General features: G+C 37.8%; 1 protein-coding gene across 1 annotated transcript in view; it reads left to right on the plus strand.

Moving 5' to 3' along the window:
* Window positions 1-21,778, plus strand: part of LOC142350481 (uncharacterized) — a 111,517-nt gene that overhangs the window by 44,403 nt on the left and 45,336 nt on the right. Inside the window, exons 12-16 of the mRNA XM_075402332.1 lie at window positions 8-165; window positions 1,485-1,638; window positions 17,437-17,575; window positions 20,117-20,235; window positions 20,428-20,462. Of these exons, the coding sequence (XP_075258447.1) occupies window positions 8-165; window positions 1,485-1,638; window positions 17,437-17,575; window positions 20,117-20,235; window positions 20,428-20,462 (605 nt within the window). The remainder of the gene's footprint in view (window positions 1-7; window positions 166-1,484; window positions 1,639-17,436; window positions 17,576-20,116; window positions 20,236-20,427; window positions 20,463-21,778) is intronic.

Here is a 21,778-nt window from a genome sequence, read left to right on the forward strand (position 1 = left end):
CCCTCAGATAGCCCGGATTGAAACATATCTACGATTCGCACCCAAATTCGAGAACTGGTTGGACAACTCTTCGCCTGAATACTCAACTTGTATGAAAAGAGACTGGATCCTTCGCGGGGTGGGATCATGGAGGAATGACGGAAGTGTCGACCTGGGCAGCAACCCGTAAATAAAATCATTTCGATAAAAATTTTTATATTACGGCACCATAAGAATTAAAAGAAGCTACTAAGAGTTGAATTTACCATAATTATATAACCGCCATTATCTCCCCATCCCCATCGCCCCCACTCTTCCATCGCTTCCACCCCCATCACCCCTCCCTCCCACCTTAAGATTTTATCCCCTGTCCAGTCGTGAACAAATTTTATAGAAACATATCAGCTTATTGGTGCTAGGAAAATTGGCCGACAGGGCGCTTAGCCGACAAGAAAAAATGGGAAATTTAGCCGACAGTTTTATCATAATTGGTCATAAAAGTCTCATTGGTCCATAAATCAGTTGTTCGGTTGTGATAGATTCATATCAAGTCGCACGGGCCGCTGAGGCATGGCCATGGCCCGCGAGGCACGGCCACATAGCGGTGAAATACCTTGGTTACACTATTTGATAGACCTTCGTTACACTAGATAATGAAAAACTGCGGTATATTTGTCCGATACGAAATATTGTTTTAAATTGGCCAATCACAGCTTCAGAATAAGTTTTATTGCTCATTTTATCTAAATTGTCGGTTAAATTTCTCATTTTTTGGTTGTCGGCTAAACGCCCTGTCGGCCAATACGGCGGCCACCCACCTTATTGCATCACTCTTAACTCGTTTTAAATGAGGTGAGACATTTGAAAGAAGTAATTTAAAAAGTCCCCAATTATCTTGCACCATTTACGTCTAAAAAGAGCTATCATCATTTTACATATTCTACACTTGGCAGTCCAAATCAAATTCTAAATGAGGTCCAAAGTCGTCCAAATAGGTCCGGAAATGACGCGCTCAATGTACAACAGCCATAACCGTAATAGAAATCGGATCTATTCTGTCCCCCCCCCCCCCCCCCAGCTTAGTGAGCATAAATTTTTTATGACCCCCCAGGCGCACGTGCTATTTTCTTACATAGTAACGTGCTATATAACATATAATTTGTAACTGGGGGTCATAAAAAACACTGGGGGGGGGGGGGGGGGCAAAACAGAATAGATCCTAGAAATCTAATAAAAACCTGGACCATTTAGAAGAGAGATTTATTTTGCTTATGAAAACCTCATCTAAACTATGCTACAAAGATACTCTGTTCGATTATCTTTAGCTACAAGCATGCATCTAAAAACTAGGCAACTATTGATTTCTATGCTGTTTCAAAACATGTTCTCACAATATTGTTTTCGCAAAATATTGTTCACAACATTAGCATTCGGTTTGAAATGTGAGGAATTGTGATTGTTGTTCGAATCAGCTGTAGGAAAATATTAAACTATGTCATTTACAGGCACTACGAAATCGACTTTTCAAAAATCTCTTCTGGATTGGAAATGAGCCAGCCAGCACGCAGTGTGGTAGCCAGACACACCAAGTTCCCATACGATGGAATCCGAATTAACTCCGACGGATACGTTCAAATTTACAAAAACTATCCAGGTTATGTAAGTTGTATTTGTTGCTATTCAGATAATTAATTTATTTTTTGTTCCGAACCCTCTTGAGGGGGGGGGGGAGGAACTATATACTCAACTGGGTTTTTTTTGTTCAGTCAATTTTGGCCGATCGATAAATGCATCGTAGAGAGTTGAGACTGGTATCATTAGAAAGCTTGTCCAGCGTAGAATATGGAATTAAAAAGATTTTTTTTATTTTCGTATTTCACAGGGAGATATCGAAGTTAAAAATTTCGAGAAAATAGAGTGAATTCCGTTGATTTCATTTACCTTTTTTCGGAATTTTTTACTAAAATTTCGCCAATTTTGATAAAATTAAAAAAAAATTTCATGAATATGTTGTTTTTTACGTTTAAAGACAAAATACATTGTCGGCTATTTTCATTGAATTTTTTTGTCACAAATTCCGGCTAAAAATTTCACAAAATTCAGACTTTTTTTATCAAAAACAGCACGAAATAAGTTTCTTTAGTTCACTCTGATTAAATTTGCAAGAAGTGCACACCCAAACATCACTAACACAATCTTTGTAGACTGAAAAAGGGGCTAATTCTGCTTCAACTTCCGTTCAGAGTGCTCTGTAAATAAAACTTTGCCGTTTTTTGCTAATTTTATTCGTTGATTATCAAAAACGCAGCATTTCCTTTTGATTTTTTAACAAACAAAATATCTATATCAATGATATTCCAAAAATTAAATATTCCTAATGGACAATCAACGCTAGCAGAACTGGTTCTGTACCAATCCTGGATCGTTACAATCCAAAAATAATTCAGATTGTCATCAGTCGGTTTTTTATAAAAAAAAATTCGATCTTTTTTATATTAATTAAATAACAGAACATTTCAAATCAAAGCTCACTAGTGATAGGTCCTATTGGCTTCCTAATTAGCTTGAAAATAATTTATCTTTAATTTATCTAGTTGATTGCTTGAACGCTTATGGTCGTTTTGACTCTCAAAATAATTGATTTTTAAACAAAAAATGGCTTATTGAACTTTGCCTCCACTTTTCTCTTAATTTGGTCAAATTGTAGCTTAGTGTCAGCAATGTAAGAGTGCTCCTCCTTTCTCCTGAATTCAAATTTAGTCTTTATTGTTGTTTTACGCCTTAAGTTTTCGTGTTCTGGTTTTGATACTAGTAGATTTCACAACTTTTTTTTTAATTTTTAGATATTTGCCAATTTTTCATGTGTTCTAATTTTTTGTCAAAATATCACGTTATTGTCGGTTCATATATCACATTTTTCGAATTTAAAATAACGCAGCATTGATAATATTTAAATTCTTAAAGATATAGATTGTGGTTCTTTACAGCTTCGACAATACTTTCTCGAAGAATTTAATTGAATTTTTTAATTTTGTGCTTAACTGTCATTTTTACTTTGTCTTTTTAGTCGCATTTAATTTCCTGTATAACGGTTTGATTAACTTTTCTTGGAAAAGTAAATGAGCCGACTTTCTGATATTAGAAGATAGATAATGGCTTTCATGACTTTGAAAACAATTGTTTTCCAAAATGAAAAAAAAACTTTTCAACTTCGCAATTTTGTTCCTTTTATTGTCTGTTTGTTACTTGGTCCCGTTAATTAAATGTCAAAAATGAAATTGTTTTTGTCAAAGGAAGGTGTCAAAAGGGATTGGTGTCGCAAAATCTAATGTTTTTAAAGAATTCGTTATGAATTTTCTGGCTTCGACACGGGTTTTTCACAAAAAAAAGTAAATTATTTTTTGATTTTTGTCATATTTGACGTTCTTTTTGTAGACCGTAAGACATGTTCTAATTAATTGCAGGTTTCAAGGGCTTCTTTTGGAAGAATAAAAGAACCTATTCAATTTTTTAGTTTTGTAATTGATGGCTTTCATGTCTTTGGAAATAAATTTTTTTCGAAAGAAAACAAGTATTATATAACTTTGCATTTTTTTTTCTTTTTTGTCTAATTCTTGCTTTTTTTCATTAATAAGCGGCCAGCTAATACAGTATTGGTGTTCAAAGAAGGTGCAATCGAACATATTTTGGGGGCCAAAATATGGCTTTACGGCTACCAAAGCATTTTCTGGCAAGTTTTAATTGATTTTTAGATTGTTGTCTATTTGTTGTTCTTTTTGTAACTGCTTAAAAAATTGAATACCAAGAGTTCATACTTCCCTTCTATAGAAGCATTGGTGATTGTAAACCTATGGGATATTTTAGTTGATTCCTAATGGTTTCATTACTTTGAAATTAATTGTTTTTTAAAAAAAAAATATCAGCGAGTTTTCTAACTTTAAAGTTTCTGTTCTTTTTTTCTAATTGTTTCCAGGCTTTATTATGAATTGGTGAATAACAATTTTTTTCTGGTGAATTACAAGTTATTTTCAGTTTTATCTGACGCTATTCTGACTTTGTTATTAAATTTTGTTTTTTAAAACTTATATAAATTTTTGATGTAATTAATGTTTGTTGTTGTTTTTTGATTTTGCCGTTCGTCATCGCTCGCTTTCTTAATGTCGGCATATCTCATCAATCTAATGCATCTTTTGTCCCTCCACTGAGTTATTTGCTTTGGAGGCTATCTTTTCGTTCATACACCAGTTTTATTTTGAAAAATACTTGAAATTTTTGTATTTTTCTATCTGTTCCTCATTTGGTAGACAATTATGCCAAAATTGTGGATGAGCGGGTTCGGAACCTTATGTTCGATCGCACATTACTGAGCCTCCTTGTTTTATTTATTCATTTAGTTGACTATTATTTTAACTAACTATTTCGATTATATACGTAGCTTCAAGTGCTTCGCTCTAGATGCCCAAGAAGTTAAGTTTTTACATGCCCCGTTAAAGGTACCAAACTTTTTACCAGACTACAAAAACAATGTTTACTATTACAAGTAAATCAAATACTTCAATACTTGCTAATTTCAGCCGGCTTATCGTTCTTCAGCCCCCCCCCCCCCCCAGAACTAAACCTCAATTGACTGGTCTGTCTGTTATACGATTGGTAAGATCATTATATTCCCCAATAAACGTTGTATGAAGCCATTAGAATCCCTATTGATCGATAGAAGATATAAAATTTCAAATGGGGCATATGGTCAAAGAGAAGAAGAAGAATATATTTATCCAAACGACCATTTTATAGAATGATTAATTGCACACATATCTCGGAGCGGACAGATAAACGGGGCTTTACAGCCCTCTACACATCTGCCCGCGTTCTAATACAAGTACACCCAGTATATACGTAGTTTGTTTTAGTTTTCGAGATGTCAATGGGTTCTTCGAAAGAAAAAAAATCGTAAAATTAGCTCTTTTTCGCAAGTTAATTCTTTGGGTTTTTGGAAAAGCCACGAAGCCAGGAAATCGTCTACCTTGAACAGATCCAGAGAGATATACAGACATCAGATAATAAAAAGCCTCCCAATTGAAATTTTTTTTTCAAAATTTTTAATTCTGGTCATCATATTTTGTGCTAAAGTACCAATACAGAGTTCTGACCAAGACCAAACGCCGTTTTTTAGGGTAGGTTTTTTAGGGTAGGTTTCCTCTACTTCTCGTTCGATTGGTAGGTCCATTATCAATATACTGAGCACCAATAAGATAAAAAATATTTCAAAAAAATTTTCTTTTTTTAATGTTTTTTGACCAAAAACGTGGAATTTTAAAAAACAATGACCATAACTAGCGAAATAGAAGGGCTGCAGAAATCATATTTTCCCGCCAGAATCGAAAACTATAGATATACCCACTGTAGCATTCAGCCAAAGGCTTTAAATATTTTTTATTATACATCATAAATATGTCTCACCAGCTCACAATTGTTCAAAAGGTAGGATTCTTTGAAATTGTGATAAAAAAGCTGAATTTTTGACCATGAGTTATCAGAGTTATCGACAAAGAGTTATCAGAAATCAAAATTGTAAGATTTTGTCAAACTTTGCTTCACATTCTGACCTTTTTTGATAAATTGTATGATTAAAGTGTAAGTAATTGGTTGAAAGATCAACTAGTCTTATTTTATATATAAGGTTGAATGCTTTCAAAAGATTGTCGATGAAAAACCATGACTCTTTAGTTGAAATTTAATAATTTTGTAGCCTCATTTATGTCGCCTTCCGGGTCGAAAAAATTTCCCAAATTTATAAAAGAATCAGACTGAATTTTCAAAAAGTTGAGCGCAAAAACCTTACATAAAAATACACAAAAAAGGGCTTTAAGGCACTGAACCTTTGTCAGAAATGTTCTGAGACAGGTTTATTTTTCAAAAGGTTTCACTGGTCTTCGAATTTTTCTTGCATTACCTGAGTCTAGAACTCTGCTCGACTGCTCTTCACCAAATCCACTGTGCCAGTGACTCCTGAAAATCTTCCAATTTAAATTGGTTTTATGTTAAACAATATTTTGTAAAAAAATCGCTAACTTATTTGAGCAATGCTAAGAAATTGTAGCATTTATTTCACTTAATATATAGGTCATTTGAGAATTTTTAGCGCATTTCTAATAAAAAGTTATTTAATAAATTGATATCAAAAGAAGTGGTCAAATTTTCATGTTGAAAATCCTACAAAATAATGCGCTGAAATTCGTTCCAACTGTGTATCAAATGTGCTGTGTTGGTTTACAGGTTTCTGCAAGCGGAAAAGAAGCGTTTTGGAAGTAGAAAAATTAATTTATCAAAATTGTGAGAATAACAAATGATGTTTTATAGTAGAAATTAAAGATTTACCGGAGAGATCTGATTATTAGATCAAGATGGTAATTCGATTTTAAGTATGAACAAAATGCTCAAAAAACAGCTGTATATAAACCCATTATCAGTGCGAGAAAGTCAAGATACAAAACTAATCTTAGCACCATGATTTATAGTGGGGGTCGCAAGGTTTAACCAATATGCTTTGCTTCTGCAAATTACCTATAAATCAGTCGCTTGGAGTAACAAAGATAGTAAGCATTTACACTTTTCTCAGAGTTCGTTCACACTTCCGGGGAATCATAATCATTTAATACATGCTGGTAAGTCTTCGCATCAAATAGTCTCAACCTAATAATTGTTATATAGATTCTTCAGTTCGAAGCGAATTTTGATTCTGAGCACCATTTATTGACGACTCCTTTAAATAAGTTTTGTGAAAAGAATCAATTTGCTCTTGACTTAGTAATCTGGTAATTTAAACTTTCTTTCAAATAATACAAAAGAAGATTCTAATAACACAGACTTGAGCTGATTGCGTAGAATCTGTTCCCATCAGAACTGTTCTAAAGTTTTCCACTTTCGATACGGGTAAGGATTTCTCGAAGATGTCGGCTGCCAGTTTGTCAAAAGGAACGTAATTATTTGAAATAGTTCCATCTTCCGTCTTTTTCCCGAATGAAGTGAAACTTTGTCTCAATGTGTTTAATCCTCTTGTGCATGACTGCCTTTTGGTACAATTTGATAAAACTCTGGCTGTCCTCTCCACTTGTTCTGTTGGATGCCGGAATCCTCCAGAAGTTGTTTCATATACAATGCTTCTTGAACTGCTGCTGCCATGCCCTGATATTCTGCTTCAGATAAAGAAAGAGCAACAGTGGCCCGCATCTTGACACCCCATCTGAGTGCCGCGCCACGTGCGTTGAGCTTGAAGTAGTAGCCCGTCGATGATTTTCTTTCGTTCTTATCACCAGATCAGTCTGCATCAATTTCCCCCACTAAATAATAACTAGCTTCTTTCGTGTAAGAAAGTTTAAAAACTTTTGGACCTTGGAGATATCGCAGAAGTCGTTTTCCCGTAGCCAGTGTTGATTGGTAGGTGTATTCAGAATGCTGATTGTGAATATGATGTCTGGCCTCGTCTGATACAGAAGTGTTCCAACCAAGCTTCCGTGCATCCTTTGATCCACTTCTTCGTCTTCGTTCTGTGCTATCTGAAGTTTCATTTCAAGTCAGCCGGAGCACTTGAGGAATTGCACTGATCCATTTGAAACTGCTCAAGCCTTGTCTGTATGTAGCTTTCATGGTCGAATGTGGCTTTGCTCTCTTCCCGTCTCATTCTTAGTCCTAGAAACTAGTGTAGTCTCTCTCTTTCCTCCTTGTGAAATTTTGTCTCGAGTGCCTTCTTGACATCGGATATCACCGTCATGCTTCTTGATGCCGTTGCCTTCTATGATGTTGTTAACCAGATCAAATTGAAGGTAAGATCCTCTGTCTCTGCACTTTTCATCAGGTAATGATCGTTCCTGCTTCTGGTAAACCTTGTTTTAGTAGGAAGTTTGCCAGCTACTTATACCTGTTGCTAGCAGCCTGTTTCAAAACATAAATTGAATTATTCAGTCGACATACTAATTTCTCTGTCTGATCCTTGTTCTTCACACTCCTGTGGCTGTTCCAGATGCACTTCTTCTTTTTGTTCAGTGCAAAAGATTTGTCTTGACATCAAACGTGCATCACATTGCCCTATATCGCTGATAATTAGAGTAGAATCCTGAACTCTGTCTTAGAGGTGGGTGCAAAATTCTCAAATTAGTCCAGTCCTTCCAATTGTTTGAAGCTCTTTGCCACCTTGCTTGTTTTGTATATGTCGGCTTGACCACTGGGTCCCAAGTTAATTTTGTGGACCCATTTGCCCGGTATGACGTCCCCCTCTGGGGTGGGTGGTCTCGATAGGTTCCAAATTTCGTATTCTTGGAGAGCCTGGACATCATCTTTCATTGCCCGGTGCCACTGGTCCCAATTGCCACCTTACGTGGTTTCGCAGACTGTTTTGTTGCTCTCAGTTACGACAAGATGGGTCCTGAATTCTCCAACAAATTGCGGAACTCCACTTGCCGTTGTCTCACGTTTAGGCTCTGCCCTGTCCGCTTGCTCCAGCGCATCTTCAGTGAAGCCCATTGTCTCTGTCTGTGAGAAATCTTATGTGTCACTGTCTTCCAGTGACACCGAGTCTCTGGGATCCCTCTTGTTGCAATAGATCTTTCATCTAGGGCTGATTCGTCAATATCCGAAGCATCTCGTCTCAATGTCCTTTCTTGAGTATTCACCCTCTCTGTGTCATGCCATTCGTCTTTTATTGCTTTAGGTGAGCCCTGTTTCTCTATGTTGCGTTTGTCTTGATGACTATCAATTGAGTGACACATCCCCAGATGTTCTGATCCCTCATCTACTAGGTTGAAAGTCTGTGTGTTTTCACTTATTGAGCCCGCTTCGGAATCCCTTATGAACCCCTCTCGATTTGCCAACACTTTGCGTGGGTTGGGTACGTAAAATCCAGGTATCCGCTGTCTGCTTCAGCATAACCCACAAATTTTTCCTTCCATTGCTTCGGGTTCAAGTTTGCTGACCATTCTCCCCATCTTCCTCATGAAGACAGAACAAACAAAAACAGATAATTTACCTAATGAAAGCTTAGGTTTTATACCCTGCATGACCTTTGTTTTTGTGAAAAGAATCAATATGCTCCTGACTAGTGATCTTGTAATTTAAACTTTCTTTCAAATAATACAAAAGAAGATTCTAATAACACAGACTTGAGCTGATTGCGTAGAATCTGTTCCCATCAGAACTGTTCTAAAGTTTTCCACTTTCGATACGGGTAAGGATTTCTCGAAGATGTCGGCTGCCAGTTTGTCAAAAGGAACGTAATTATTTGAAATAGTTCCATCTTCCGTCTTTTTCCCGAATGAAGTGAAACTTTGTCTCAATGTGTTTAATCCTCTTGTGCATGACTGCCTTTTGGTACAATTTGATAAAACTCTGGCTGTCCTCTCCACTTGTTCTGTTGGATGCCGGAATCCTCCAGAAGTTGTTTCATATACAATGCTTCTTGAACTGCTGCTGCCATGCCCTGATATTCTGCTTCAGATAAAGAAAGAGCAACAGTGGCCCGCTTCTTGACACCCCATCTGAGTGCCGCGCCACGTGCGTTGAGCTTGAAGTAGTAGCCCGTCGATGATTTTCTTTCGTTCTTATCACCAGATCAGTCTGCATCAATTTCCCCCACTAAATAATAACTAGCTTCTTTCGTGTAAGAAAGTTTAAAAACTTTTGGACCTTGAAGTCGTTTTCCCGTAGCCAGTGTTGATTGGTAGGTGTATTCAGAATGCTGATTGTGAATATGATGTCTGGCCTCGTCTGATACAGAAGTGTTCCAACCAAGCTTCCGTGCATCCTTTGATCCACTTCTTCGTCTTCGTTCTGTGCTATCTGAAGTTTCATTTCAAGTCAGCCGGAGCACTTGAGGAATTGCACTGATCCATTTGAAGCCGCTCAAGCCTTGTCTGTATGTAGCTTTCATGGTCGAATGTGGCTTTGCTCTCTTCCCGTCTTATTCTTAGTCCTAGAAACCAGTGTAGTCTCTATCTTTCCTCCTTGTGAAATTTTGCCTCGAGTGCGTTCTTGACATCGGAGATCACCGTCATGCTTCTTGATGCCGTTGTCTTCTATGATGTTGTTAACCAGATCAAAATGAAGGTAAGATCCTCTGTCTCTGCACGTTTCATCAGGTAATGATTGTTCCTGCTTCTGGTAAACCTTGTTTTAGTAGGAAGTTTGCCAGCTAATTATACCTGTTGCTAGCAGCCTGTTTCAAAACCTAAATTGAAATATTCAGTCGACATACTAATTTCTCTCCGTCTGATCCTTGTTCTTCACACTCCTGTGGCTGTTCCAGGTGGACTTATTCTTTTTGTTGAGTGCAAAAGATTTGTCTTGACATCAAACGTGCATCACATTGCCCTATATCGCTGATAGTTAGAGTAGAATCCTGAACTCTGTCTTAGAGGTGGGTACAAAAGTCTCAAATTAGTCCAGTCCTTCCAATTATTTGAAGCTCTTTGCCACCTTGCTTGCTTTGTATATGTCGGCTTGACCACTGGGTCCCAAGTTAATTTTGTAGATCCATTTGCCCGGTATGACGTCTACCTCTGGGGTGGGTGGTCTCGACAGGTTCCAAATTGCGTATTCTTGGAGATCCTGGACATCATCCTTCATTGCCCGCTGCCACTGGTCCCAATTGCCACCTTACGTGGCTTCGCAGACTGTTTTGTTGCCCTCAGTTACAACAGGATGGGTCCTGAATTCTTCAACAAATTGCGGAACTCCACTTGCCGTTGTCTCACGTTTAGGCTCTGCCCTGTCCGCTTGCTCCAGCGCATCTTCAGTGAAGCCCATTGTCTCTGTCTGTGAGAAATCTTATGTGCCACTGTCTTCCAGTGACACCGAGGCTCTGGGATCCCTCTTGTTGCAATAGATCTTTCATCTAGGGCTGATTCGTCAATATCCGAAGCATCTCGTCTGAATGTCTTTTCTTGAGTGTTCACACTCTCTGTGTCATGCCATTCGTCTTCTATTGCTCTAGGTGGGCCCTGTTTCTCTATGTTGCGTTTGTCTTGATGACTATCATCTGGTTGACAGATCCCCAGATGTTCTGATCCCTCATCTACTAGGTTGAAAGTCTGTGTGTTTTCACTTATTGAGCCCGCTTCGGAATCCTTGATTAATCCCTCTCGAACTGCCAACACTTTGCGTGAGTTGGGTACGTAAAATCCAGGTATCCGCTGTCTGCTTCAGCATAACCCACAAATTTTTCCTTCCAGCTCTTCGGGTTCAAGTTTGCCGACCACTCTCGCCATCTTCCTCATGAAGACAGAGCAAACAAAAACAGATAATTTACCTATTGAAAGCTTAGGTTTTATACCTTGCATGACCTTTGCTGGGCATTTATCTTCTCCTCGTCTCACAATCATGTTTCTGACTCCTTTTTGTTGAGAATTGCTGCTCCCACACCTTCTTGGGATGTCCCGATTCAATGAGCAAGCATTTTGTGATCTCCAGCAGAGTCCTGTGGAAACTCTCAGCTAGCTCATTCTGTTGTGGCGTCTCTGGTATTATTTTCGCCGGCAGAATGCCTGAATCTAAGCAGTACAATTCGAATTGCTGTCAGAGAAACTCTTTCGCATTCTCTTGCCTCAACTTCCTGGGCGTCCCCATACTGAGAACAACGTTCTTCAGGTTGACTAGTGCTTCATTCTTTGCCTTAAGCAAGTCCACAAACACCAAATTCGTGTACTAGTCTGCGAAAGCAATGCAAAACCGGAAAGCTCACAGCGACTCAACTCTGAAAGGTCCCATCACGTCTGTGAACACACTCTCCGGCTTCTCTTCTGCTTGCGTCTCTGCCATTCATGGTACTGGAGGCTTTGACTACTGCCAATGCGCACATCATCGAGTTCAACGACTGTCTCTGGTGCACTCCTTACCACATCCGCTTGATTCAAATGACCCAATTGTCAGTCCCACTTCCTTGCACTGTCAAATTTCATGCTGCTGGAACTCAACCTGAAATCTGCAACGCTGCAGAGTAAGTAAAACAAAATGTTTTCGTGTTTTAGTTTTACCCGAGATCCCTTCTGGAGTTTAAAGCAGCTGTTTTCCGCTTCCATAGTAAAACTGTGTGGATTTTGAGACTTATAGGACGGTTGAGGAATAGTCAGGCACATATAAAACATTCTTGAGTTTACGTTGGAATTATCCTTTGTTTGAGGGTACGCTGATCCTCACGCAGCCTCTGTCCACAACTCTGTTTGCCTCTCGCTTGGGATTTCTGACCACTGATTGAATAGGCACAATGTCAAAATGTCCAGGAACGTGCAAATGTTTGCCACTATGTCATCTGCACAACCACTGTCTTCTAGCACGCCTGCTGTTTTCCACTGGGTAACAGCTGCCCAGTATTCCTAATCTGATGTAGCTAATTTCGGATCCATTACCACTGACTCATGTTTGCTTCCATCTCCTCCCTTCCTCGTGCAGTTCCTGCCAAAGTGTCTGTGGATCTCAAATACAAAGCAGCTTCCTCTGTTGGGACTCTTCTTGAATTTACGCTTCATTGCCGGTGCCACTGAACCACTTTTTCCCTTTCGTCTCTGTGCTGAGCACTCAAAAAAGTTCTGCAACCATTTGCTCAACCTTAGCAGGCCATTGAGGAACAAGTTGTTGAACAGGGTTTCTGAGACTGCTTCCCCTGATTCTTGTAGCCTTTTCAGCATGTCATGTCTTCTGATGAAAAAAACGTTCCAAATCTTCAGAATCCTCGAGCTGCAGACGAAAAAGCTCTGCAACAAAAGTGAACACTATCGGCGCTTACACACTCTCGTGCCTCCAGTCCTTTGCTCCATCTCCAATGTCCTCATCTCCCACAGAGTCATGTCTCACTAGCATGAGGGTTGTTGTATCTGGGGTACTGCCAGATGGTACCACACATTTTTGTTTCTCCTTGATGTCTACAACTTTCTTCTCATGTACATCTTTCAGCACCTTGTGGTTCTTCTTTTCATCATTGCTTGCCCCATTGGCTAGTGATGCATACTCATTGGGTTGCTCCACTGTCCTAAGTAGTGATTTGTGGAGTCCTCTTTTCTGCATCGTTGCCACAAATCTCGTGCTCCAGATTGCAAAGTCCTATGCTTTTCCTGTGTAGGCCAGCTGTTTCATTGTCTAATGATCCCTCGTAGTTTGAACAAGCAAAGTTTTGAAAAGAAAACGTACTGGGCAGAAAAGAATTATGAGCGTGAACAAGAAATCAGTTTTGTTTTAGAAATTGTTTTTAAGACTTAGAAAATTGCTCGACCCATATTTCTGTTGGGTTATGGGTTTTCGCAAGCGGAATTGAACGCATTTTTTTGGCTAATTAGAAAAAACATTTCCTCAAAATTGAGAAAATAACAAAAATGATAGTTTACATTAGAATCTAGAGATTTACAAGAGAGATCTGATTATTCGATCAAGATAGTGATTCGATTTTGGGAATCAAAAAAGGCTCAAAATGAATACGAAACTACATTAGCACTGTGATTTATAGTAAGGGTCACAAGGGTTACGCAATATGGTTTGCTTCTCCAAATTAACCAGAAATCAGCCGCAGTGGGTACCATAGATAGCATACATTTACACTTTTCTAACAATTCGTTCACATTTCCGGTGGTATCATAATCATTCAATATATGCTGGCAAGATTTTACCTCAAATAATCTCACTCATTAATAGTTATCTCGATTAATCAGTTTGAACAGAATAATGATTTCAAGCACCATTTATTGGCAATTCATTTTTATAAAAATTGTGACTGGAATCAATTTGCTCTTGTCTGAGTAGTTTGGTAAGTTAAACTTTCGTTCTAATAATTCTATCTGAATTCAAGATTATAGTTTGATCAGAATTCGAACATGCTGAACTACACACAAACACATACACACGCTCACGCACACACGCATTTGTACATCATGCTCTGAAACGTTTCAATTGGCTCAAAAAAGTGCTGATAATTTTCCAAGAAATGCGATTTTACGATGAAATTATCAGAAAGAGGTGAAGCATCAGTTTTTAACAAATTTGCTAAAATATTTGTAAGAAATGCACTGAAGTGAATCGAATTTTTGAAATGAATGCGCTAAATTTTTTAATATTTGTTTTCAATATGCACTCAGGTTTGAGAGTTTCAAAGCATTTTCTAACTTTCAACCCATTCAGCACATTTCTTACAAAAAGTGAGCTGGAAGGGTGCTCACATATCGAACTGGTTTTATCAATATCTTTTGAAAAAAGGTTTTATCAGCGTCTTTTGAAAAAACTATGCTAATCTGATACTGGTACAATTTGTAGACGTGGATCTCATTTGTATACAATCGTGTCCCGATTTTTCTTTTCCGTTACTTCACGATAAATGAGATCTGTGATTTAGTTCGATAAAATTTGGTTTTTCTGCAATTTTAACCTCAAATGAGCCGATCTGTTTTAATATTTGTTTACTCTGACTTGATAAACATTGGCGCATATTGACTGTTTTACCTTTTTTGTTTAGCAAATTTTGTGTTGCCCATTAATCGTTGCAGTGTCGATTTTAGTCGCTGTACGAGACATATTGCATCATGATTGCTAACTGAAGGAAGTATCACTTCGATTCTGATCCCTTTTACCCTCTCTAATATTTTCCCTGGTACATAGATTTAGTGCCGAGTTCTTTCAAAAAAGCATTAAGGCTACAATGTAATTTTTTTGACTCTCTTAAACCTGATGAAAAATCAAAAATGCGAATAAGTTGCTATTTGGCAAAATTGATGTTCGTTAAAAATCTAAGCTTTATTTGTTCTAATTTCATTAGTATGACTATTTCAATAGTATGACAAGCAAATATAGAAGTACACGTTTTCTCTAGTGGGTAAAATGGTAATCTACCGTTTGGTCTATCTGGTTGAGTATTTTTTAACAAAAAACTAAGTGATGTAAAAAATGTTTCGTCAACCTCAATGCACCAGAAAAGCATTTCATTCCGGGATTTTCGTATGTCCAGTGAACTGCCTATCTTGAACAAAAGAACTAGTTTTTGCTTATAGCATCCTGGAAAGTGAATTTTCCCCTCACTTTGTTCGGATGCATGAAAATCCATCTCAGTTTTGTTAGAAAGAATTCTGCATATAAAATAGTAGCATATATTATGATGATCAAAATATGGGACAAGATTATTGAAAAATGTGCTACTATGATTAGACCCAATGAGTGATGCATACTAATTGGGTTGCTCCTCTGTCCTAAGTAATGATTTGTGGAGTTCCTTTGTCTGCATCGTCGCCACAAATCTAGTGCTCCAGATTGGAAAGTCCTATGCCTTTCCTGTGTAGGTCAGCCGTTTCACTTTCTAAAGATCCCTCGTAGTTTAAACAGACAAAGTTTTGAAAAGAAAAGGTACTAGGCAGAAAAGAATTATGAGCGTCAACAAAGAAATCAGTTTTGTTATAGAAGCTATTTTTAAAACTTAGAAAATTGCTCGAACCATATTTATATTGAGTTATGGGTTTTCTCAAGCGGAATTGAACGCATTTTTGGCTAATTACGAAAATTATTTTCTCAAAAACCAGAGAATAACAAAAACGATAGTTTACATTAGAATCTAGAGATTTACAGGAGAGATCTGATTATTAGATCAAGATGGTGCTTCGATTTTGGGAATAAAAAAAGGCTCAAAATGTATACAAAAGATACGAAACTATCTTAGCACCGTGATTTATAGTAAGGTTCACAAGGGTTACGCAATATGGTTTGCTTCTCCAAATTAACCAGAAATCAGCCGCAGTGGGAAACATAGATAGCATATATTTACACTTTTCTAACAATTCGTTCACATTTCCGGGGGCATCATAATCATTCAATACATGCTGGCAAGATTTTAACTCAAATAATTTTACTCATTAATAGTTATCTAGATTTATCAGTTTGAACAGAATATTTATTTTAAGCACCATTTATTGGCGATTCATTTGCATAAATTTTGTGACTGGAATCAATTTGCTCTTGTCTCACTAGTTTGGTAAGTTAAACTTTAGTTCTAATAATTCTATCTAAATTCAAGATTATAGTTTGATCAAAATTCTAACATGCTGACTACACACAAACACATACACGCGCTCACGCACACACGCATTTGTACATCATGCTCTGAAACGTTTCAGTTGGCTCAAAAAAGTGCTGACATTTTTTCAACAAATGCGGTTTTACGATGAAATCATCAGAAAGAGATGAAGCATTTGCAATTAGCTAAAATATTCGTAAGAAATGCACTGAAGTGAATCGAATTTTTGAAATGAAAGAGCTAAATTTTTTTACTATATGTTTTCAATATGCACTCAGGTTTGAGAGTTTCAAAGCATTTTCTAACTTTCAACCCATTCAGCACATTTCTTACAAAAAGTGAGCTGGAAGGGTGCTCACATACCGAACTGGTTTTATCAATATCTTTTGAAAAAAAGTCTTTTCAGCGTCTTTTGAAAAAACTATGCTAATCTGATACTTGTACAATTTGTAGACTTGGATCTCATTTGTATACAATCGTGTCCAGGTTTATTTTTTCCGTTACTTCACGATAAATCAGATCTCTCGAAGTTGCTGTATTTCAAGGTTTTAAAAAGTAGTTTCGTGATTTTAACAAGCCGTGTTTTAGTCGATGCAATGCAATTATCAGACAGATTTGCGTCACTTTATGAAGATATGAGCCTCTTTTTTGGTTCTGTGATTCGAATTAACGCGTCTACGCGTGAGATGGCGAAATTATGATTCTAACTAGTGGCTTTTTGTGGAAAAAGTTGGCATAGGTTTTTTCAAAAAAACGCAGGGAAAAGAATCCAGGTTGAGGTGAGATCCGGAAGTGACCTCTGATCAGGCCGTTCCAGAGGAAAGTAATCTCTGATCAGACCATCCATCCCCGACAAAAGTATCCTCTGATCGGACTAAAGTGCACTCGAAACACCGTGTGCGCTCGAAGTGCGCTCGAAATTGTCTCTGACCAGACCTTTCCAGACGGAAATGACCTCTGATCAGACCAAAATCAGACTATATTCAAGACGATTGTGCGACCATGTCCCACAATTGGGCGACCAAAAGAAAAAAATGCGCTCAAAATCTTCTCTGATCAGACTAATGTGCGCTTGAATCTGCCTCTGATCAGACCAACCCTGACGGAATTGACTTCTGATCAGATCATCCCCAGACCGAAGTGACCTCTGATCATACTATAGTGCACTCGAACCAAATCCCAGACCATGTAATTTTGGTCTGGAAACACACCGTGTGCGATGGACTAGGGTCTGATCAGAGGACACTTCCGGATGGAATCTCAACCTGGGAAGGTATCAGATAAAAACAATGTGTTTCTCCCTCCCATCCCCTCCCACACCCGACCTAAGTATTGCTAAATTATAATTATATCATCGGCACCCGTGAAATTCTTAAATAGTTTTTATTTTCTCTTCAAAAATAGGGAAAGTTAGTAGATGCCTTTTTTAGGGTGAAATTGCGATAAACTTGAGCATGAGTGGAGGTTTCAAGGCACTGTTCTTGGGCAAATTGGGAGATCTGCTGGCTACTCCGGACATGTCCGAATGTAATACAGACAGTATAACCGACACCACCGAGATACTTCGAGGTTAATGTTACTCTAATCTTGTTTCACTTGACGTACCTCGCTAGATTTGTTTCACTCTAACTCCTAGTTAAAAGTCTCAGAGAAATACCAGGACAATTTCCCACGGAAAAAATGAATTATCATAACGTGGCGGATGTACGCAAACGCAAATTTATGAGCGCAGCAGTTTCAAAACCACTAATTGTCATTTTAATCCTCAATGAGCAACGAGAGAAACATTTTTGAAATTAATCAACAATTAGGCCTTCTTTCTTTTCGGTAGAAGATAATGTATCCGTGGCGACGGGGTAATTTTACGCAAAACGAACTAAATTTCTCTTGCTTCACTCGTTTCCACACACGCTTCGAACTTCATCTTAAAACATGGATCGTGAGAAAGCCGGAAAAAATCGAGTATATATAGTCGTTTTTTTTTCGGACAGTGGCTACGTAATAATGGCCATGGTTATTTTGGCACTTTGTGTCTTAGCTATTGTTTATAGTGTCTTGTAAACACGATGCGACAAAATACTAAACTCATACCTATTATTCTGGCACCCTTTACGTTTAATTATTGGATATTAGCATAAATTTACATAAACAACCCAGGTTGACCGAAATTGGAAAATTTGTTATGGCCGAAGTACTGCACTTTATAAGTCTTTGAAGAAAACGGTGCTAAGTCCTGGTCAAGTATACTACGACGCATTACACGGCCGTATTAAGATTTCAAGCTGCCCCATTAAGGTCGTGTAAAGATTTCTATGGTGCCGCTTTAAGGCTGTGTTAAAATTTCTAAGATAATTGAACTAATCATAATATAGTATTTACTATAAGCCGGGTCGAGGTTTGGCGGTGAATTTTTGTAAGAAATGCGGTGAAATGCGGTGAAAAAATATAATTTTCACCGCGTATTTCTTACATTTTTGCGGTGAATGCGGTCAATCGCGGTGAATTTTTTACATTTTTGCGGTGAATGCGGTCAATCGCGGTGAATTTTTTATTTTCACCGCGTTCTCAGTATTCTTACAAAAAATAATCGCCCCCACACGGGTTCCAATTTCTGACCGCCTGCATGTCCTCAACTGCTTAGTCGACTGCGTCATTTTTGAAATTTCTTGTGAAATTAAATTAGATTGAGTAAACTTTGAAATTTCTTGTGAATTTAAATCAGATTGAGTAAACTTTGGAAATCACATGCGGTGAATTTTTGTAAGAAATGCGATGAATTTTGCGGTAAATTTTTGTAAGAAATGCGGTGAAATGTGGTGAATTATTTTTTCAGTAAACTGTGAAATTTCTTGTGAATTTCAATCAGATGCGGTGAATTCACATGCGGTGAACTCTTGGAAATTTAAAAAATTTACCCAAAAACCTCTACCCGGGAACCGCCAAGGAGCTCAGTACTGGATATCGTCGACTAAATCTAGCCATCTGTAGCTAAATAGCCCAAATTGTTAAAATCCTAACCTTGCCCGGTCCTAACGCCAAGTCAATTTCAGTACTGGGCAAGTCTAAATTCAAGTATTATTTCATTACTGATTCAGAACCATGATCATATCACTTTTTATACTTGGCATTCAAGATCCAAGTCTGGGCTGAGACTTGGCAAGTCTAATACATGTCTGATTTTAGACTTGGCAAGTCTAAATCCAAGTCTGGTTTTAGACTTGGCATGTCTAAAACCAAGTCTGATTTTAGACTTGGCAAGTCTAATCCAAGTCTGATTTTAGACTTGGCAAGTCTAATCCAAGTCTGGTTTAAGACTTGGCAAATCTAAATCCAAGTCTGATTTAAGACTTGGCAATTGAAAAATACGTCAAAAATAGCCGAAAAAAATGTCATAAATAGCCGGGGAAACGTCAAAATTAGCCGAAAAAAACGTCAAAAATAGCCAAAAAAACGTCTAAAATAGCCAGGGAAACGTCAAAAATAGCCAAAAAAACGTCAAAAACAGCCGAAAAAAAACGTCAAAATTAGCCGGCCTACGAGTAGAGGGTAAGTTGACCCCAGTCGATCCGAGTTAGCTAATGCTCGTTCTATAATAACTCGATACACACCATAACCCATTAAAAAAGCACACTTATAAAAAACAGAGGGCAGCATTGGCTCCTGTACAGGCTGAAATTGGGGCACGTTCAAGTTGGGGCAAACTGGGGAAACTAAATGCAAAAATCGTGGCACGTTGCGAAATTTTTTTGAATTCGAAATTTTCACTCGAAATTTTTTTGAAAAGTTGGTTTTGACTTGGGAATCGACTTCCAAGTGTTATCCAAGTCTTGGTTAAGACTTGCCAGACTTGTAAGACTTGTATTTAGACTTTCCCAGTACTGGGAAGCTAAACAAGACTTGAATTTAGACTTGCCTAGTACTACTGATATAAACTTGGAGTTCGGTCCGGGTGATACTTGGGAACGAAGAAGTGTTAAAAGTGAGCACCTGTAGCCAAGAACAGCGGTGTCCTTTTATTTATATCCAAATATAGTATCCAAGTATGTAGCCTAATATATCGAAGCTCAGTGGGTTCTGTGAAATGGAAACATTTCATTTGTTTGCTGACAGGTACTTCCGTCGCGGATAAATCTGGTATCTATTTCACCGCCAATGGGGTGTTTTACAGCATCACTGGAAGACTCTTCAACAGTCCGTCCGCATTAGGAGGAGTTTTGACTGCTGTTGACGTGAGGGATGAAACATTTCCTTGTTTTTGATATACTGTTCAAATGATAGCATCACTTTTTGTTTGCAATAATTCGCTCGGGTACTTAGAGCAGGGTATAAACTTTTGTTTGTGACTTAAAGCAAATTTAAGTGACCTTGCTTAAAATATTTTATTTTCTCCAGAGTTAGCCTGTTTTTAGCCTTAATATTAGATAACATTAGCTGAAGATACTGAAGCTGCTGTCAAGTAAATGAAAGACTTCGTTCAAGCTAAAACGGTTAAAAAAACAAAAAAAAATAGATGTTGAAATACTGAAATCTACAGAAGACAAACTGAACAAAAGTTTTGTGCTCTATGTGATTTATTAGCCTTATCAACTTTGGATTTCCGTAGATATCAAAAAATGAACCATCTTCGTTCAAAATTTGCTTTCCATCAATTGATCTTTGTGACTCATGAAATGAAAAATGCCATTGATAGTTACTGATCCTTGTCAAAAAACTAAAAACTCAATTACGTAAATATCAAACAACTTAAAGATGTAATTTCATAGAATTTAGTCCCGTAGGCTGAAAATTTACAAGATGTATCTTGCTCTGCGAGTATCGCAGACACATAATTAGATCTCGAGCATTTAAATATTTTTTGAGAGAATAAAATTTTTGAGATAACAGCAAAGTTATTCACAGCAAGAGGTCTTCGATGCGCCTTGCCACTCTTCGTCACCAAAGTTGCAATAGCATACAGATGACACCACGTAGCGAAATTAAATTACTCGAAAATGTCACTGATATTAACGACCATGTTTTATGATAAAGGCTCTGAACTGTTTACATATTTCCGTTTGCAGCCAAATTATTTCGTGCTTGATTCAAAATTAGAAATGTACTTTACTTTAAAGAATGATATCTTTCCTTGCGCGAGATTTCGTCACTGCTGTCCACATCCTGTTACATTTTTCCACATTATCACCGTTGTCCACAGTGATTTCCCAGGTTGAAGGGGGCAGACCTAATTGAGCTCTTATCAGACCACACATTTTCTCGGTGCGCTCGAATTACATGGTCTCGAAAAAGTTTCCAGCGCACTTTTTTCTGGACAAGGGTCTGGAACTTGTCTGATCAGCCACTATGGTCTGGGACGGTCCGATCAGAGGCAGTTTTGAGCGCACACTAGTCTAACAGAGGCCGATTTGAGCGCACACTTGTCTGATCAGAGGCAAAGTCGAGCAAAAATTATCTCGTTTTTTGTGTTTATTTTTTACAGTCAGATGTTATCTCTGCCAAGAGTCAGCAATACAGCGTTCTGCTCAGCACTCTGATCAGCAACTGCCGTCCCTTTTTAAAGAGATTCTGAATAACTGTAGATCCAGACGTCTGTATGCAAAGCTGTCTAAGTTCACCTTTTTAGTTTAAAACATGAATTGACGGTATACTCAATAACTTTTGTCCGCACTTGGCTTTTGTTTTCATTGAAAATTCTATTAGAGTTGGCTTTTCGTTAGTTGAATGTAAGACTGAAAACATCAACTTTTATGAAATGATTTCATTTTAGCGATATTG

The sequence above is a fragment of the Convolutriloba macropyga genome, chromosome 12 (assembly GCF_964194025.1).
Source record: "Convolutriloba macropyga chromosome 12, txConMacr16.3, whole genome shotgun sequence".
NCBI classification, from domain to species: domain Eukaryota; kingdom Metazoa; phylum Xenacoelomorpha; order Acoela; family Convolutidae; genus Convolutriloba; species Convolutriloba macropyga.